The sequence below is a fragment of the Phoca vitulina genome, unplaced genomic scaffold, assembly GCF_004348235.1.
Source record: "Phoca vitulina isolate PV1807 unplaced genomic scaffold, GSC_HSeal_1.0 scaffold51, whole genome shotgun sequence".
NCBI lineage: Eukaryota > Metazoa > Chordata > Mammalia > Carnivora > Phocidae > Phoca > Phoca vitulina.
Window position 1 is genome coordinate 9,132,393 of NW_022589754.1, and position 19,599 is coordinate 9,151,991.

The 19,599-nt window shown below is 36.4% G+C and overlaps 1 protein-coding gene across 7 annotated transcripts in view; it reads left to right on the forward strand.

Annotated features, from left to right (window-relative positions):
• ATRX (ATRX chromatin remodeler) overlaps positions 1–19,599 on the forward strand; it is a 305,789-nt gene that overhangs the window by 67,532 nt on the left and 218,658 nt on the right. For 5 of the 7 annotated variants that reach the window (XM_032387887.1, XM_032387888.1, XM_032387889.1 and 2 more), the window contains 4 exons: positions 13,974–14,029; positions 15,149–15,201; positions 16,192–16,316; positions 18,985–19,098. In XM_032387887.1, coding sequence (XP_032243778.1) covers positions 13,974–14,029; positions 15,149–15,201; positions 16,192–16,316; positions 18,985–19,098 — 348 coding nt within the window. The remainder of the gene's footprint in view (positions 1–13,973; positions 14,030–15,148; positions 15,202–16,191; positions 16,317–18,984; positions 19,099–19,599) is intronic. The other 2 variants (XM_032387891.1, XM_032387892.1) reach the window with 1 other exon arrangement.

Here is a 19,599-nt window from a genome sequence, read left to right on the forward strand (position 1 = left end):
CTGTTTTGTTTTTTAAATTCCACATATGAGTGAAATCATATAGTATTTGTCTTTCTCTGACTTAACTTATTTCACTTAGCATAACACACTTAGATCCATCCATGTCAATGAAATGGCAAGATTTCATTCTTTTTGAGGGCTGAGTAATATTCCATTGTATATATACCACATCTTCTTTATCCATTCATCAGTGGATCAACCTTTTGGGCTCTCCAGTAGTTTGGCTATTGTTGATAATGCTGCTGTAAACGTTGGGGTACATGTGCCCTTTCGAATAATTTTGTATCCTTTCAGTAAATACCTAGTAGTGCAATTTTTGGGTCATAGGGTAGGTCTATTTTCTCTTTTTGAGGAACCTTCATACTGTTTTCCAGAGTGGCTATTCCAGTTTGCATTCCCACCAACAGTGTAAGAGTGTTACCCTTTCTCTGCATCCTCACCACCATCTGTTGTTTCCTGTATTGTTAATTTTAGCCATTCTGACAGGTGTGAGGTGGTATCTCATCATGGTTTTGATTTGTATTTCCCTGATGATGAGTGATATTGAGCATCTTTTCTTGTGTTTGTTAGCCATCTATCTGGATGTCTTCTTTGAGAAAATGTCTATTCATACCTTCTGCCCATTTCTTAACTGGGTTATTTTTTTTTCATTTGGGTGATGAGTTTTATAAGTTCTTTATAGATTTTGGATAATGACCCTTTATCAGATATGTCATTTGCAAATATCTTCTCTCATTCCATAGGCTGCCTTTTAATTTTGTTGATTGTTTCCTTTGCTGTGTAGAAGTTTTTTTATTTTGATGAAGTCCCAATAGTTCATTGTTGCTTTTGTTTCCTTTGCCCCTAGGCAACATGTCTAGTAAGAAGTTGCTACAGCCAAGGTCAAAGAGGTTTCTGCTTGTGTTCTCCACTAGGATTTTGTTGGTTTTCTGTCTCACATTTAGGTCTTTCATCCATTTTGAATTTATTTGTGTATATTGTGTAGGAAAGTGGTCCAGTTTTATTCTTCTGCATGTTGCTGTCCAGTTTTCCCAACACCTTTTGTTGAAGAGCCTGTCTTTTGTCCATTGGATATTCTTTCCTGCTTTGTCCAAGATTAGTTGACCATAGGTTGAGGGTCCATTTCTGGGCTCTCTATTCTGTTCCATTGATCTTTGTGTCTGTTTTTGTGCCAGTACCATACTGTCTTGATCGCTACAGCTTTGTAATACAGCTTGACATCTGGAATTGTGTTGCCAGCAGCTTTGGATTTCTTTTTGAACATTATTTTGGCTATTCGGGGTCTTTTCTGGTTCCACACAAATTTTAGGATTGTTTTTTCTAGCTCTGTGAAAACTGCTGGTGGTATTTTGATAAGGAGTACATTAAATGTGTAGATTGCTTTAGGTAATAAATATATTTTAACAATGTATGTTCTTCCAATCCTTGAGCATGGAGTGTTTTTCCATTTCTTTGTTTCCTCTTTAGTTTCTTTCATCAGTGTTTTATAGTTTAGAGAGTACAGATCTTTTACCTCTTTGGTTAGGTTTATTTCTAGGTATCTTATGGGTTTTGGTACAGTTGTAAATGGGAACGATTCCTTGATTTTTTTTTTCTCCTGCTTCATTATTGGTGTATAGAAATGCAACCAATTTCTGTACATTGATTTTGCTGAATTCATGTATTCTAGCTTTTTTTTTTTTGTGGAATCTTTCTGATTTTCTACATAGAGTATCATGTCATCTACAAATAGTGAAAGTTTGACTTCTTTCTTGCTGATTTGGATGTCTTTTCTTTCTTTTTGTTTGATTGCTGAGACTAAGACTTCCAGTAGTATGTTAAATAGTAATGATGAGAGTGGATATCCCTGTCTTGTTCCTGACTGTAGAGGAAAAGCTGTCCTTTTTTTCTGCATTGAAGATATCAGCTGTGGGTCTTTCATATATGGCCTTTATGATGTTGAGGTATGTTCTATATATACCTTCTTTGTTGAGCAAGAATGGATGCTGTATTTTGTGAAATGCTTTTTCTGCATCTGTTGAGATGATCATATGATTCTTATCCTTTCTTTTATTAATGTGGTTTATCACATTGATTGATTTGCATATATTGAACCACCCCTGCAGCCCAGGAATAAATCCCACTTGATCATGGTGAATAATCCTTTTAATGTACTGTTTGATTCGATTTGCTAGTTTCTTGTTGAGAATTTTTGCATCCTTGTTCATCAGGGATGTTGTCCTGTAATTCTCCTTTGTAGTGGGGTCTTTGTGTGGTTTTGGAATCAAAGTAATCCTGGATTTGTAGGAGGATCTTGGATGTTTTCCTTCCCTTTCTACTTTTTGAGCATTTTGAGAAGACTGGGCATTAACTCTTATTTAAATGTCTGTTAAGGGGCACCTGGGTGGCTCGGTTGGTTAAGCGTCTGCCTTCGGCTCAGGTCATGATCCTGGGGTCCTGGGATCAAGTCCCGCGTTGGGCTCCCTGCTCAGCGAGAAGCCTGCTTCTCCCTCTCCTCCTGCTCATGCTCTCTTCTCACTTTCTCTGTCACTATCTCTGTCTGTCTCTCAAATAAATAAATAAAATCTTTAAAAAAAAAAATGTCTGTTAAAATTACCCTGGGAAGACATTTGGCCCTGAACTTTTGTTTGTTGGGAGATTTTTTTTTAATCATGTCTTTTTTTTTTTTAAGATTTATTTATTTTTTTATTTGAGAGAGAGAGAGAGAAAACGAGTTGTGGGGAGGGGCAGAGGGAGAAGTAAACTCCCTGCTGAGCAGGGAGTCTGTTGTGGGGCCTGATCTCAGGACCCTGGGATCATGACCTGAGCCAGAGGCAGATGCTTAACTAACTGAGCCACCCAGGCACCCCTGTTGGGAGATTTTTGATTACTGATTCAATTTCTTTGCTGGTACTCAGTCTGTTTAAATTTTCTATTCCTGTTTCAGTTTGGTAATTTGTATGTTTCTAGGAATTTATCCATTTCTTCCAGTTTGCCCTATTGGCAGGTAATTTTTCATAGTATTCTCTTACAATTGTATGTATTTCTGTGGCAGTTGTCATTTCTCCTCTTCCATTTGTCATTTCATTTATTTGGGTCTTTTCTCTCTCTTTAAGTCTGTCTAGTGGTTCATCAGTTTTATTAATTCTTTCAGGGAATGAGCTCACAGTTTCATTGGTCTGTTCTGCTGGTTTTGTTGTTGTTTATCCTTTATTTCTGCTCTAATCTTTATTATTTCCCTTCTTCTGCTGGCTTTAGGCTTTATTTGCTATTCCTTTTCTAGGTGTAAGTTTAGGTTTTTATTTGAGCCTTTTCTTGCTTCTTGAGGTAGGCCTGTATTTCACTGTATTTCCCTCTTAGGACTGCCTTTGCTGCATCCCAAAGGTTTTTGACTGTTGTGTTTTCATTTTCATTTGTTTCCATGTATTTTTGAAATTTCTTCTTTGGTTTCCTGGTTAACCCTTTTATTCTTTAGTAGGATGTTCTTTAACTTCCATGTATTTGTGGTCTTTCCAAATTTTTTCTTGTGGTTGACTTCAAGATTTATAGTATTGTAGTCTGAAAATATGCATGGTCTGATCTCCATCTTTTTGTACTTTTTTAGGGCTGATTTGTGACCCAGTATGTGATCTATTCTGGAGAATGTCCATGTGCACTTAAAAAGACTGTGTATTCTGCTGTTTTAGGATAAAATGTTCTGTAATTTTAATATCCTCTCTGTATTACTATTTTTTGCCATTTTAATTACTATGTGTCTTGGTGTGGACCTCCTTGGGTTGATTTTTTTGGGGGAGACTCTTTGTACCTCATTGTAGATCTGGGTTTCTGTTTCCTTCTCTAGATTTGGTAATTTTTCAGGTCTTATTTCTGCAAATAAACTTTCTGCCTCATTTTGTCTTTCTTCTCTTTCTAGGATCCCTAATATATATATGTTCCTATGCTTGATGGTGTTGCTGCGTTCCTTTAATCTGTTCTCATTTTTTATTCTGTTCTTTCTCTTGTGTAGCTTGATTACCTTCCAGTACTCTGTCTTCAAGGTCACCGATATGTTTTTGTGCTTCCTCTAGTCTACTACTTATTCCTTCTAGTATATTTTTAATTTCATTTATAGTGTTCTTCATCTCTACTTGGTTCTTTTTTTATATTTTATACCTCTTTGTTGAGGTTCTCAGTGAGATCCCCCACTCTTCTCAGTTCTAGTGAGTATCTCTAGGACCATTATGTTGAATTTTCTCTCAGGCATATTGCTGATGTCTATTTTGCTTGCTTCTCTTCCTGTCATTTATTGTTCTTTAATTTGATGCATATTCTTCTTTCTCCTTATTTTGTCTCACTCTCTGTGTCTATTTATATGTGTTAAGAAAGTCATCTGTGTCTTCTACACTTGTAAGTAGTGGTCCTATGAGGAAGATGTCCTGTAGTTCCCTGCAGTGCAAGGTTCCCTGTTCACCAGAACGTTGCACTTCAGGGGTGTCTCCTGTATGTGTTGTGTGCACCGTACCGTTGTGGCTGAGGCACAGTTTTCTCCAGTGCAGTTGGATCCAATGGCTCCCTTTGCCTATTATGGGCAGTTTGGTCCCTGCATTGTTAATAGGGCAGTCTGGGGACAGCTCGTTTCTTGAGTTCACTTACATGAGACATTTGCAGGGTGCACTCTTAACTGAACTGCAGGGTACTCTCTGTGTGTTGTCCCCTGAGACTTGTATAAGTTAGTGGGGCCTGCCATCATACCATTTGTCTGCCCTCAGCCTTCTGCAGGGCTGCAGTTGAACTGGTCTGTGTGCTTATTTTTCTGTTTCCCCAGGTCATGAGTCACTTTGTATTGGTTCTGGCCACTTTCAGGTCTGCTTGCACAATGCCAGTTTTTTGGTTCCTCTTTAGGTGGACCTTTGCTGTTGTTGGGTTCAATGGGGCAGATTGGAAGGAGAGGTGGGGGTGTAGGCAGGGCCCATGATAATTTGCAAGGTATGCACTAATCTGCTCTGGAGGGAACCTGGAGGTACTTTGGAGAACTCTTATGGAGGGCATGGTGTGCTGTTTGCAAGCTAGATGGAGAGTATTCACTGGTTCCCAAAAGTGCCCTGGTATCTGGACTGGGGGTTGGGGAGGTAAAGTGGCACCTGCCCACTCTTTTGTTCTTGGAGTAGTCTCCTGAAGTTCCCTTCCCTTCCTGTGCAGGTTCTGAGATTAGTAAATACATCAGTTTCCTTACCGTATACCCCTGGTGGTTTTCAAATTGCTGCTTCTATGTGGTATCTCACTGGGGTTGTTTCTCATGCTGGCTCTTAAAGGGCAGGGACTCAGTTTCCTCTTGCCCTGTGGTTTTCCCAGAGCCCAGCCTGCTGATTTTTAAAGTTCAAAGTGTTGAACTGATTATGAAAATTTTCAGTGTTGAGTTTCTCTCATTTTCAAAGCCAAATGTTATGGGGACACATCTTTCCAGTGCAGGCCCCTCATGCCTAGGGAGTCTGGTGTGGGGTCTGTTTTTCTCCCTTCTCTGTGCTTGTGGTTTCCCTTCCCCTTGCAGACAGTCTCTTGGGTCAGTTTTGTTCTTAACCATGTCTGTGCCCTCTCTACCATTTTTGATGTGGCCTCTTCTCTATGATTGCTGTGGAGAATCTGTTTTGCCAATCTTTGGGTTGTTTTCTGTGTTATTTACACTGATGGAGGTGTTTGCATGGATGGATGGGAGCTTAGGACCCTTCCACTTTATCATCCTCTCCTAAAGTTGGTATTGATACTTTTTTTTAAATTTTTTTTGAAAGATTTTATTTATTTATTTGACAGAGAGGCACAGCCAGAGAGGGAACACAAGCAGAGGAAGTGGGAGAGGGAGAAGCAGGCCTCCCGCGGAGCAGGGAGCCCGATGCGGGGCTCGATCCCAGGACCCTGGGATCGTGACCCGAGCCGAAGGCAGACACTTAACGACTGAGCCACCCAGGCGCCCCGATACTTTTAATTCTAATTTGTTACTACAGATTTCATTGTAGTCTTCCTCTTTGTATTTTAACTTCTTTCTGTGACAGAGATGTCTGGCCCTGCTATCCTCAATTTTTGTACTCATTTGCTCAGTCCTCATGTTATCCACCTAGGTGCAAATTTGCTAACCATACCATCACAACAGAGAAACCTAACCAGCATTAAGTATTTGTTTTAAATTCTCTTTGTCTTTAGAATGACATTATATTGTCAGAGTTCTGTGTTTAGTAGGTAGTTGGGGAATTCTGCCTCTGGTGGTGGCAAACTAGCTTCATTTGCACAAGCATATTATTTCCCACGGATACCAGTTATAAGCTCTGGTCAAAATACTGAAAATAATTATGTGAAGGAACTAGAAAGTGACAAAAAGCAGACACAAATGGGAGGGGAGTGAACACATGGAAGAAGGAAATACTGTTAGTGAATTCCCAATTGTTAAGCCTTTTTTCCTTGAGGAAAGTGCCAGTTAGCTCAGTCGGGGGCAGTTAAGACTTGGATAGAAATCTGTATTCATATTGGATGAGGTATGAAGAAATTTAGGGTGACACTAGCAGCTTTTGTAAAATGAAGGGGGAGGATTCCATTCAGAAGAGAGCTACAAATTGGGAACTCCAAAAGCTGCAAAAACTCCAACCATACCTGCGATTGAATTGTTCAAGTGTAGCCCAGATTCCAGGCAGCTCAGTTAGGGGTAAAAAGAACAGTAGAAATCTTTTAGTTGCTTCCAGTACAGGGTAAACAGTTTGGGGTTAGATTTCAGCTAAGTTAACTACCTCCTCATAACAGAAATATCAACTCTTTGGAGGAACATAATGGGTTGCAGTGTCTTCACTTTATCTTTCCAAATGACTAGTACCAATCTAAAATACTAGATAGATGAAGCAAGAAGAAATGTGACCCATGCTCAAAAGGAAAGACAGTCAATAGAGACCAATCTACAGATAACTCAAGCGTTGAGATTAGCAGAGAAGAACATTAAAGCAGCAATTACAACTAAGCTCAAGCACAAAAAGGCAAATGAATTTATGATGAACAGAGAGATAGGAAATCTTAGCATAGACATGGAAACTGTAAAAACCTATTTTGAAGTTCTAGAACTAAAAAATACAATTTTGAATAACAAATCATTGTACTTGACAGGAGATTAAAGGTAGCAGTATAAGTGTCAGTGAATTTGATAACAGACTAAGAGAATTTATCCATCTGAGAATAGGAAACATCAAAAAAGAAAGTGTGTGGAGTACTTGCTCTTCAAAGCCTTTCCCCAGTAAAACTGTATAGTTATCAATCAAACACATGCAAAGAATAAGAATGTGTAACCCATGCTCAGGAAAAAAGTCAATAGAAATTCTCAGTGGGCCCAGCATTTTATAGTTATCTGTATACTAATCTTGCACATATTTTGTTAGATTTTTACATAAGTATTTCAGGTATTTGGGGTGCTATTTTAAATTCTGTTGTTATTTGTAATTTAGATTTTATTTGTTCATTGCAGGTATGTAGGAATTTTATTCTCTTTTTATGTTGTCCTTGAATCCTGTGAACTTGCTGTAGGGAGGGTTTTTGTTTGTTTTATTTTTTTTGCCTTGTAGATTCCTTGGAATTTTCTACATAATCTTGTCTGAAAATAGGGACAGTTTTTTTTTTTTTTAAAAGATTTTATTTATTTGACAGAGGCACAGTGAGAGAGGGAACACAAGCAGGGGGAGTGGGAGAGGGAGAAGCAGGCTTCCCGCGGAGCAGGGAGCCCAATGTGGAGCTCGATCCCAGGACCCTGGGACCATGACCTGAGCCGAAGGCAGACGCTTAACGACTGAGCCACCCAGGCGCCCCTGAAAATAGGGACAGTTTTATTTCTTTGTTTCGTCTGTGTGCATTTTAATTCTGTTTCTTGCATCATTATGCTGGGTAGGAGTTTTTGTATTTTCCATTATTATTTTGAAGAAGAATGGTGATGGCAGACATTCTCTTGGTGTTTATGATCTTGGTGGTAAAGCATTCAGTCTTTTACCATTAAGTATGATGGTTCCTGTATAAAGGGTTTTTGTAAATACCAGGTTGAGGATGTTTCCCTCTATTCCTAGTTTTTTGACAGTTTTTTACAGTGACATTTATATTCAGATAATTATAGATTCACATGCAGTTGTAACAACTAATAGAGAGTTCTTACATACACTTTGTCTATTTTCCCCATAATGGAAACATTTTCTAAAACTATAATATATTATTATAATCAGGTTATTGATATCCACTGATCTAGTTCAGATTTCCTGTTTTCCTTGTACTTGTGTGGGTTTATTGAGTTTTATACAATTTTATTATTTGGGTTGATTCATATCTCCACCCCTCTAGTCATATATCCATCCTCACAGATTACTCATCCTGCCTTTTCATAATCATGCTTACTTCCTTAGCCTGACTCCTACCCAGGCCTAACAACCTGGCAATCACTAATCTGTCCTCCATTTCTAAAGTTCTGTCATTTCAAACATGTTACATAAATGGAATCGTATGAATGTATGTATTGGGGATTTGGTTTTTTCACTTAGCATAATTCCCTAGAGATTCATCTGAGTTTTAGCATGTACCAGTAGTTATTTCCTTTTTAATTGCAGTGTACTAGTGTTCCATGGTATGGATATACCACAGTTTGTTTAACCATTCACCTGTTAAGGGACATCTGGGCTGATTCCGTATTTGAGCTATTACAAATACAACTGCTGATGAACATTTGTGTGAACTACGTTTTCATTTCTCTGGGATAAATGCCTGGGAGTGCAGTTGGTGGGTCATATGATGGTTGCTTGTTTATTTTAAGATACTCCTAAATTGTAAACTGAGTTCCAGAGGGGCCACACCATTTTATATTCCCAAAGCAATGTATGAGTGACTCAGTTTCTCTGCATCTACACCAGCATTTGGTGTTACCACTATTTCCTTTTTAATTTTATGTATTCTGATAGATACTTAGTGATATCTTGTGGTTTTAATTGGCATTTCCCTAATGACTAATAATAACACTTTTAACATTGTTATTGGGATATAATTTGTATAGCATAAAATTCACTCATTTAAAGTATACAATTTAGTAGTTTTTGTATTTCACAGATATGTGTAACCATCACCATAGTTAATTTTATAACCTTTTTATCACGTCAAAAGAAACATTCCCACCCCCTTACTAATCTACCAAGCAACCTCACTAATCTACTTTCTTGGCTTTATGGATTTCCGTATTTTGGACTTTTCTTACGAGTGGCATTGTATAATATGTGGTCCTGTGTGACTGGCTTCTTTCACTTAGTGTAATGTGTTCAAGGTTTATCTGTGTTGTAGCATGTTTTAATACTTCATTCCTTTTTATGGCCAAATAACATTCTTTTATATGACATTTGATCTGTTCATGGATACTTGTCTTGTTTATACTTTTTGGCTATTATGAATAATTCTGCTATAAACATTTGTGAACAAGTTTGTGTATGGCAGTGTATTTTCATTTTTCTTGGGTATACACTTAGGAGTAGAATTGCTAGGTTATATGGTAACTATGTTAAATCCTTTGAGGCAATGCCAAAATGTTTTCCAAAGTGGCTGCACCTTTTTACATTCCTACCAGCAGTGTATGAGGATTCTGATTTCTCTGCAATTATTATCTGACTTTTTGATTTTACCCTTCGTAGTGCACGTGAAGTAGTGTCTCATTTTGGATTTGATTTTCATTTACCTAATGGCTAATGATACTGAGCATCTTTTTATGTGCTTGTTGGTAATTTGTATATATTTTCCTTGGAGAATTGTCTATTCAGACCCTTTGTCCAATTTTTAATTGGGTATTTGTTTTTGTTATTGATTTTTAGCATTCTTTATATCTTCTGAACTTTTTATTATGATAAAATTTACCATTTTAACCATTTTTAAGTATACAATTCTCTGGCATTAAGTACATTCACATGGTTGTGCAAACATCACTACCACCTATCTCCAGAACTTTTCATCTTCAAATGAAACTCCGCACCCATTAAGGACTAACTTTCCAATCCTCTCTTCCCTAGCCTCTGGCAACCACCATTCTACATTCTGTCTCTATAATCTTGACTATTTTAGGATCCTCATATAAGTGGGAGGGCTAATACAGTTTTTGTCCTCTTGTGTCTGGCTTATTTTACTTAGCATAACGCCTTCAAGGTTCATCAGTGTTGTGGCATGTATCAAAATGTCCTTCCTTTTTAAGGCTGAATAGCATTCCATTGTGTGTATATGGCATATTTAGTCATTCATCTGTCAGTGGGAACTTGGGTCAGATATATGATTTGCAAATATTTTCTCCCATTTTGTTGGTTGTCTTTCATCTTCTTGATGGTGTCCTTTGAAGCACAAAAGCTTTTAATTTTGATAAAGTATAGTTAGTCTAATTTTCTTTTTATTGCTCATGTTTTTGGTGTCATATCTAAGAATTCATAGTACTAAATCTGAGGTCACAACGATTTACCCCTGTATTTTCTTCTAAGAGTTTTATAGTTTTAACTCTTTAGGTCTTTGGTGCATTTGGAGTTCTTTTGTGTGTGGTGTGAGGCTCCAAGTTCACTTTTTGCATGTGGATACATAGTTATGTTAACATCATTTGTTGAAAAGACTATTTCCCCACTGAATGGTCTTGGCATCCTTATTGAAAATCAATTGGGGGGTGGGTGGGAAGAAAACCAGTCAACCGCAGATAGGTGGTTTTATTTCTGGACTTTCAGTCTTTTTTTGACTCATCTATATGTCTATCCTTTTGTCAGTGCTACACTATATTAATTACAATTGTTTTATAGTAAGTTTTGAAATTGTGAAGTGTGAATCTTTGTATTTTGTTCTTTATTTTGAAGGCTATTTTGGCTATTCCTGTTTAATTCTATACAAATTTTAGAATGAGCTTGTCAGTTTCTAGAAAAAAGTCAGCTGGGATTCTGACAGGGATTGCATTGTATTGGTAGATCAGTTTGGGGACTATTGCCATCTTACTGTTGGATTGTTTTTTTTATTTTCAGGTCATTCATTACAAGTGAATAGAAATACAATTGATTTTTTTATATTGTTCTTGTATTTTTCAATCTTTCTGTACTCTTTTACTAGTTCTAATAGTTTTGTGGTGGATTCCATAGATTTTCTATATATAAGATAATGTCATCTCCAAAGAGAGATAGTTTTACTTCTTTCTTTTCAATCTTGATGCTTTTTATTTCTTTCTCTTGATTACTTGCTCTGGCTAGAATCTTCATTACAATACTGAATAGAAGTGGCAAGAGTGGATTTCCTTTCTTGTTTCTGATCTTAAGAAAGCATTCAGTCTTTCACCATTTAGTATAATGTTAACCTGTGGGTATTTTGTAGATAGTTGAGGATATTCCATTTTTTTAGGGTCTTTTAAAATAGATTTTACTTTTTAGAGCGGTTTTATTTAATTGTTTTCCTAAGATTTTATTTATTTATTTAAGAGAGAGAATGAGAGAGAGAGAGAGAGAGAGAGAGAAAGAGAATGCATGAACCAGGGGCAGGGCAGAGAATCAGACTTCCTGCTGAGAAGGGAGCCCAATGCGGGACTTGATCCCAGGACTCTGGGATCATGACTTGAGCCGAAGGCAGACGGTTAACCAAGTGAGCCACCCAGGCGCCCTGGAGCAGTTTTAGGTTCACAGTGTTTATAAGCATCTGTGTGCAGGTTTTTGAGTGGATTTAGTTTTCATCTTATTTGGATAATTATCAAGGAGTGTGATTGCTGGATCATATGGTAAGAGAATGGTTAATTTTGTAAGAAACTGCCCAGGGGCGCCTGGGTGGCTCAGTCATTAAGCGTCTGCCTTCGGCTCAGGTCATGATCCCAGGGTCCTGGGATCAAGCCCCTCATTGGGCTCCCTGCTCAGCGGGAAGCCTGCTTCTCCCTCTCCCACTCTCCCTGCTTGTGTTCCCTCTCTCACTGTCTCTCTCTCTCTGTCAAGTAAATAAATAAAATCTTTAAAAAAAAAAAAAGGAACTGCCCAAATGTCTTCCAAAGTGGTTGTACCGTTTTCCATTCCCAACAGCAATTGAATGAGACTTTCTGTTGCTTCACATCTTCACCAGCATTTGGTGGTGTCAGTGTTCTGCATTTATCCATTGATTGCGTAGTATTATCTGATTGTTTTAATTTCCAATTGCATCATGACATATGATGTGGAGCATTTTTTCATATGCTTATTTGTCACCTGTGTATCTTTGGTAAGATATTTTCAGATCTTTTGCCCATTTTTTTCTTTTTTTTAATTTAATTTTTATTTTTTTAAGGATCTTATTTATTTGACGGAGAGAGACACAGTGAGAGAGGGAACACAAGCAGGGGGAGTGGGAGAGGGAGAAGCAGGCTTCCCGCCAAGCAGGGAACCCGACATGGGGCTCGATCCCAGGACCCCGGGACCTTGACCTGAGCCAAAGGCAGAGGCTTAATGACTGAGCCACCTAGGCGCCCCTTTTTGCCCATTTCTAATCATGTTGTTTATTATTATTGAGTTATTTGTATCTTTTATTTTTATTATTATTATTTTTAAATATTTATTTATTTATTTGACAGAAAGAGCACAAGTAGGGGAGCAGCAGGCAGAGGGAGAGGGAGAAGCAGTCTCCTCATGCAGGGTTTGATCCCAGGACTCTGGGACCATGACCTGAGCCGAAGGCAGATGTTTAAGTGACTGAGCCACCCAGGTGCCCCCTTTGTATCTTTTAGATAATAGTCCTTTATCAGATAGGTCTTTCGGCAGATATTTTCTCCCAGTCTGTGGGAGAAAGACTTGTCTTCTGTTGAAGTTTGCTAGTATTTTGTTGAGGAGTATTCTGTCTATATTTGTGATAGTGTTCTGTAGATTTCTCTTTTTTTGGTACCTTTACTGGTTTTGGTATGATACTGGTCTCATAAACATTAATTAGGAAGTATCCCTACTTTTTATATTGGAAGAGTTTGTGAAGATGTTTTTGAATGTGTGGTACATTCCAGTGGTGAAGCCATCTAGACCTTTGCTTTTTTTTGTGGGTAGTTTTTTTATTACTAATTCAGTCTCTTCAGTTATAGGTCTATCACATTGTATATTTTTTTTTTAGCCAGTTTTGTTAGTTTGTGTGTGTTTAGGAATTTGTCCATATTTTGTTATCTAATATTTTGGCATACAATTGTTCATAGTATTCCTTTATAATCTGTTTATTTCTTTAAGGTAGATAGTAATGTCCCCTTTTTAATTTCTGATTCTGGTAATTTGAGTTTTGCTCTTTTTTTCTTGGTCAGTCTAGCTTAAGGTTGGTCAATTTCATTCATCTTTCCAAAGAACTTTTGGTTTCAGTGATTTTTCTTTATTTTTCTATTCTGTTTCATTAAATTTAGCTCTAATCTTTATTTTTTCTTTCCCTCTGCTTTCTTTAGGTTTAGTTTGCTGTTAGTTTTCCAGTGTCTTAGGTGAAGGGAAATAAAATTTATTAATAATATGATTGTATTGTTAGTAAAAGATGGAGGTTAAATTTTCTTTTAAGAGAAAATACCTTAGAAAATTGCAGTAGGAAATGTTTTGATACCAAACTGCTATTTTTAGAAACTTAGTGCTTTTATTTATTTTTATTTATTTATTTTTAAGGATTTTATTTGTTTGTCAGAGAGCACAAGCAGGGGGGAGTGGCAGGCAGAGGGAGAAGCAGGCTTCTCGCTGAGCAAGGAGCCCGATGCTGGACTCGTTCCCAGGACCCTGGGATCATGACCTGAGCTGAAGGTAGATGCTTAACCGACTGAGCCACCGAGGCATCCCTAGAAACTTAGTGCTTTTAAAGAAGGGGTTAGTGTGTCAAGGGAGTGATTCTAGTGAGAAAATTCTTCTAGGAATATTTTAATGTGAGTAATGTATTACCAGTACTGTTGTACTTCATAGACTGAAAAATGGGTTCATGGAGTTGTAGTTTTGGTGTTCTGTTTGATAATGCTTTGAAGAGATAGATAAAGTTTTTATTTCTTCTCTTTTAAGAAAAAGTCAGTGGTTCTGGAAATAACTCAGATATGATGGAAAACAGCAAGGAAGAGGTAAGACTAATTTGAAGCATTTAAAAGATACTTATTAATTGCTAATAACCGACTAGAGTATATGTTATCAGATTGCTTCTGTTTTTTTTTTTTAAAGATTTATTTATTTATTTTAGAGCAAGCATAGTGGGGAGGGGCAGAAGGAGAGGGAAACTCAAGCAGACTCCACACTAAGCATGGAGCCCAACATGGGGCTCGATCTCATGACCCTGAAATCATGACCTGAGCTGAAACCAGGAGTTGGACACTCAACCGACTGCGCCACCCAGGCACCCCAGATTGCTTCTCTTTAATACATGCATGTGTTTAAGTTTACTGTTACGTATTATGATACTTCATTTTGGGTAGTTGTTTATTTTTAGAAGGTGTTCATTGTTTTTATTATTGTGTGGTTCATTTTAGCAATATGAAATTGTCTAAAGCCAGACAACTGAAGGCTTGCTAACAGATAGGTAGTTGAACATTATTATATTGCAATAGTGGTGCTCAGGGTGGTTGTTATGGGCATGACTCCATGGTTCTGACATCTCTCAAAACTGTATATTTAGAGTATCTTAAGCATTATTATAGGAACCCATCCTGATATCCTTCATTCATGATACCCAAGCCTATGCTATAGTTTTGGGATTCTTTCCATCTAGTATAGAAATTTCAATCCAAAAAATATATTGATTATATTGGCAAAATGAGGATAAATTTAGTATCTCAAAGCAAATTGTAGAAGGTACTTTGTGCCATATGGTAGGATAGAGAAAATGACACATTTTTTAGATCCTCAAAACTCCCTCTATCCACTGGGATCTCATTACTTCTGTAGCTTTGTTTCGTCTTTGTTGACTTGGGTCAAGATCATGATAGAGTAGTGCATCCTCACCTACACCACACAATTCAGTAGAAACAATTTAATTAAAAAAAAAAACAGGAAATTAATCTTAAATCAAGGAAGCCTGAGAATAAATGCAAATTAGTTTTTGAAGTTCCTTTTAAAAAAATATTTTAGACATAAAGGTAATATCCCATTATGTTACTGTATCAGAGATCTTGGTAAAGGGAAATAGTTAATTGTAGGGATGTTCCTTGAAAGTTGTATTCACTTTTTTGTTTATTTCTCACATTTAGGGAGCTAGCTCTTCAGAAAAATCCAAATCATCAGGATCATCACGATCAAAAAGGTTGGTTGATATTGAAGGGAAAACATTTTCAGATTATTTTCTTTTTCTAAGAATAATAATCTTTTCTAAACTTCAAGCACCCTTGTTCTAAGTGAATAAACTGTTTTATACAAACATACACATTAAAAACTGGACAGTATAGTATAATGAATTCTCTTGTATCAATTAATTTCAATTAATTTCAACAATTATTGAATTTTACTGGAATTCTCCAAGGCGGATTTATTATGCCTTAGTGGCCCTTGCAATATATAGATCATTTCTTTTAGATCATATATGTGCTCAAAAAAAGGACAGAGGGAAAATGAAATGAATGCCTCATGAAGCAATACGGGTTTTTTAGGATTATATCAAATTGTCCAGAATGATGGGGAGGGGTAGCCATTATACTTATGAGGAAGTTATAATGAGATCAAAAAGTGGTAAAAATACTTTTCTGTGTTAAATTGTCAAAACGAATTGTACATACAAGGACTGAAACTACTTCTAATCATACTGTAAAGCATAATAGAGAGTATAGATTTTATTAGAAGTTTGCAGTTATTGGGCATTTGTGTGTGTGTGTGTGTGTGTGTTAAGAAGGCTGCACGCCCATCGTGGGGCTTGAACTCACAACCTGAGATCAAGAGTCAGATGCTTTATCGACTGAGCCAGCCAGGTGCCCTGGGCATTCGTTGTTTCTTACCAGTGGGAATGTCTCTTAATAAATACAGTTTATTTTAACTTATTCTCTAAAGTGGTGATTCTTAAAGAGGAGATCCCTTTATGATCCCTCCCCCCAGTAGCTTTTTCAGAGTGAACATATCCTGGTCCTACCCCAGACCTACTGAATCATAATTTACAGTAATACGGTACAGAGATGTGTGCTTTTGTAGGTGAGTCTGATGTGTATCTCTGGTTAAGAGCCACCGTTCAATCTAAACATGTTCTTTGGTTATTATTCCAATTTTTAGAAATGTCCATAATTCTATGGACTTAATTCTTTCATAGGAAACCTTCAATTGTAACAAAGTATGTTGAATCTGATGATGAAAAACCTTTGGATGAAACTGTAAATGAAGATGCTTCTAATGAAAATTCAGAAAATGATATTACTATGCAAAGCTTGCCAAAAGGTAATGTGTATTAATTTTTCATATGAAGTTAAAGTTGAAATGTATTTTTAAATGTCATTATAAAATTGGAACTTGATTACTGTTAGCTGTGTGTAAAGGAACAAAACTAGCATTTTAATAGTGGTTGTCTGGAAATGTATTAGAATGGTAATGAAAATGTGTGTTACTGAGGTTAAAAACTTAGAATATTTGCAGTCAGCTTTGAAAAAGAACAAAACCTATTTTCTCTTTCTATTGGGTTTTAGAAAAGGGATTTTAGTTTGTAAATTGTATTTGAATGTGGAAGTTAGTTTAAACGTTTATATGAAGTTTTGGTTCAGCAAATTTAAACATGCTTGCTTTATAGGAAAACATATGAATATTCTTAAAACTTTAAAAAACATTTAAAAATCTGGTTAATCTTACTGCATTCTTAAATTCTCTAAGACTAAAAGCTGAAGTTAATTATCAAAGATAGATTTAGATGTATTTCTTGTAATTATCTCTTTAAAACGCGTCATATGCCTTTCAACTGTTGCAGTTCTAACCTTAAAACCTCATTAATTAGATTGGGGGAAAAAAGCCAAATGAAAATCTTGGACGTTTCATAGCCCAAGTCTGAGAGCAGTATGATTATATGATAAGAGTAATGACAAAGGTCTTGGTAATTTCATGGTGTTTCAGAGTCAAAAGTTTAGATTTTTTCTTTATTAATAATATGTGGAAGTATCTTAGCAGATTTTTCAAATTTATCCTCACAGATCATTTATAGCAGTGTTTACTAAACTTTGTTCTCTGTCTACATTTATATTTTTGTGAAACATTTTTTGATTATGAAAGTTTAAAAAAATGGTGGGAAGGAGCCTAAGACATTGCTTGACTAGGACAAATTAGGAGTTACAGTAGATGAAATATGAAATGAGGAAAAGGAATGAATGAGAGAAAGCAGAAAGAAGGAAAATTGATGGGCCTACCATTTACTTGGCTTTGCAAATCATCTGTGACAATTTTATGTAATGGTTGGTGGCCGAGGGCAGAAACAACTACTGAGGGAGTGTGAGTCCCATGGGCAGTGACTCACTTTAGATTGTAACATTCTCAGTGGTTGTCACTGGGAGTCCTTATGATGGTCACTGGGTGAGCTAAGAAATAGGAATTCAAATCTTTCTTTTAATGATACTGTGGAAAAAAGTTAGTATGGGATGTTTCTAACCTGAATTAATCATAATTCTCTCCCACCAAACCAAAAATAGACCCATTTCATAAGGTAGAATTTGGGTGATGATAATTATCATTATAATACTATATTGAGTATATATAGGTACCAGACTCTTACAGAACTAACTCATTTAATCCTCAAACCAATACTGTAAAGTAGTTACTGTTTCTACTTGTAGAAATAAAGGAACAAATTCAGAGCTCGAGGAACTTCTTCAGGCTTTAAATTGAGAAACTTAGGTCTGCTTGAACCCAAAGCTAGTGAGTGCTTTCTCCACTCTACTGCTTTGCTTCCATTCAGAGAGGAATCTTCAGAAATAATTTTGTTTTTTCGTTAATTATAAATCTTGAGCTTTTTCAAATGCTTTGGCTTCTCTGAGGGTATATATGTGAAATGGTTGTTGTAAATAAAGTTTTTTTTTGTGTGTAGATTATTTAAATTTGCCAGTTTGTAAAAACTCAATCCTCTATGCCTGCTTTCCCCTCCTTTTTTTTCAGAGACTCAGAAATACATATAACTAGATGCTATACCTTGCCAAAATCTGCTTGCTGAATAACATAGGCCCATGTTTCAGGGAGACCGTCCCTGACAACTTACCAGGTTTTACTTTCTTAAATGTTGCCAATAATGCCCAATTACTAAGCCCAGCAGTGTAGGTAAATGTGAGACCTGGACCCTTTTTACTATGCTCCTGCTTTATTTGCTCTTGAGAGATTATAATGAAAACTTAAATTAACAACCTGTCTTCTCAGTTCACATGTTCTTTAAGAAAGTACATTCTTTCTAAAATATTTCCCTAGAGACCAATAATCGATCTCATTCTACAGTTTATTGTTAGAGCAGTTGAACTTAAATATCTTAAGGGAATCTTCTGTTTTAAGACTCTTTAAGGACTTTTCAGGGTGCTAAATGTTTGACACACTAGTTGGGAAGTGCCTCAGAATAGGTATAGCAGTAATAGCAGAATTAACTTCTCACATTGCCTCCCACTGTCCTCCCCCAAAACAATATAAAAAAACCCTTACAAATTTTTTCTGAGTTTGTGATTTGGATTATGAGAAGAATAGGATGTCTTCTTAAAATTTTCCTTCTGGTCCTTCTATTTTATAAACTTTATTGGAGCTTAGCATGGGTGTTTATACTCAAAACAGTTTTTGTGATAGGCAGTATAAAAATTTAGAACTGGGCTGAGGCTTTCTACTTTATTCACACATTTCTGTTATAATTAGTTCGTAATACCCGCACCCTACTTTTATTAATTATATTCCAACAAGTAATCTTATTGCTGACACGTGGCCCTTTTACTATTTCCCTGTTTTATTTACTCTTGAAGAGGTCCTTATACAAGTATTGAAAGCTTGAAAGAAACAAAATTATGTACCAGCAATGTTGGCTTTATCTGAACTGAAGTCTTGTACTTCATTTGCACATTTAATATGTGTAATGGTTTTTTAAATGAAATCATTCTAGGTACAGTGATTGTACAACCAGAGCCAGTGCTGAATGAAGACAAAGATGATTTTAAAGGGCCTGAATTTAGAAGCAGAAGTAAAATGAAAACTGAAAATCTCAAAAAACGCGGAGGTAAATACAAGTGAAAATGAAAACATGAGTTTAAATTGCTGTTTATGACCATATTGGAAAATCTGATGTGCTTATTAAAAATACCTCCACTTTTCTGCCCATTGTTTATTAAAAGCACTACTTAAAAATAACTTCTGTTTCTCTCTGAGCTCTGAAGCAGAAAAGGTTAAACATTTATCAAAATACCTTTGCCTTCAGTGGCTATAAAGTTATTTCAAGAAGCTTAGCATTCCCTTCTTGAATATTAGTTCTGTAATGCCTATATGCCAAAATACCATGCGTTCCCTCTCACCCCGAAAGAATTTCAGATTTGGACAAAACCTTGCCTGTGACCTTGGGTAACTTTATATATATATAATATATTGTATCACAGAGTTACCTGTGCCTTAGTATTATTTGGGGTGCTTGTTAAAAATGCAAGTCCCTTAACTCCACTAACAAATTAGAATTTCTGGGGATGATGTCAAGAATGAGCCCCATTTTGTTCTTCTGTATATTAAA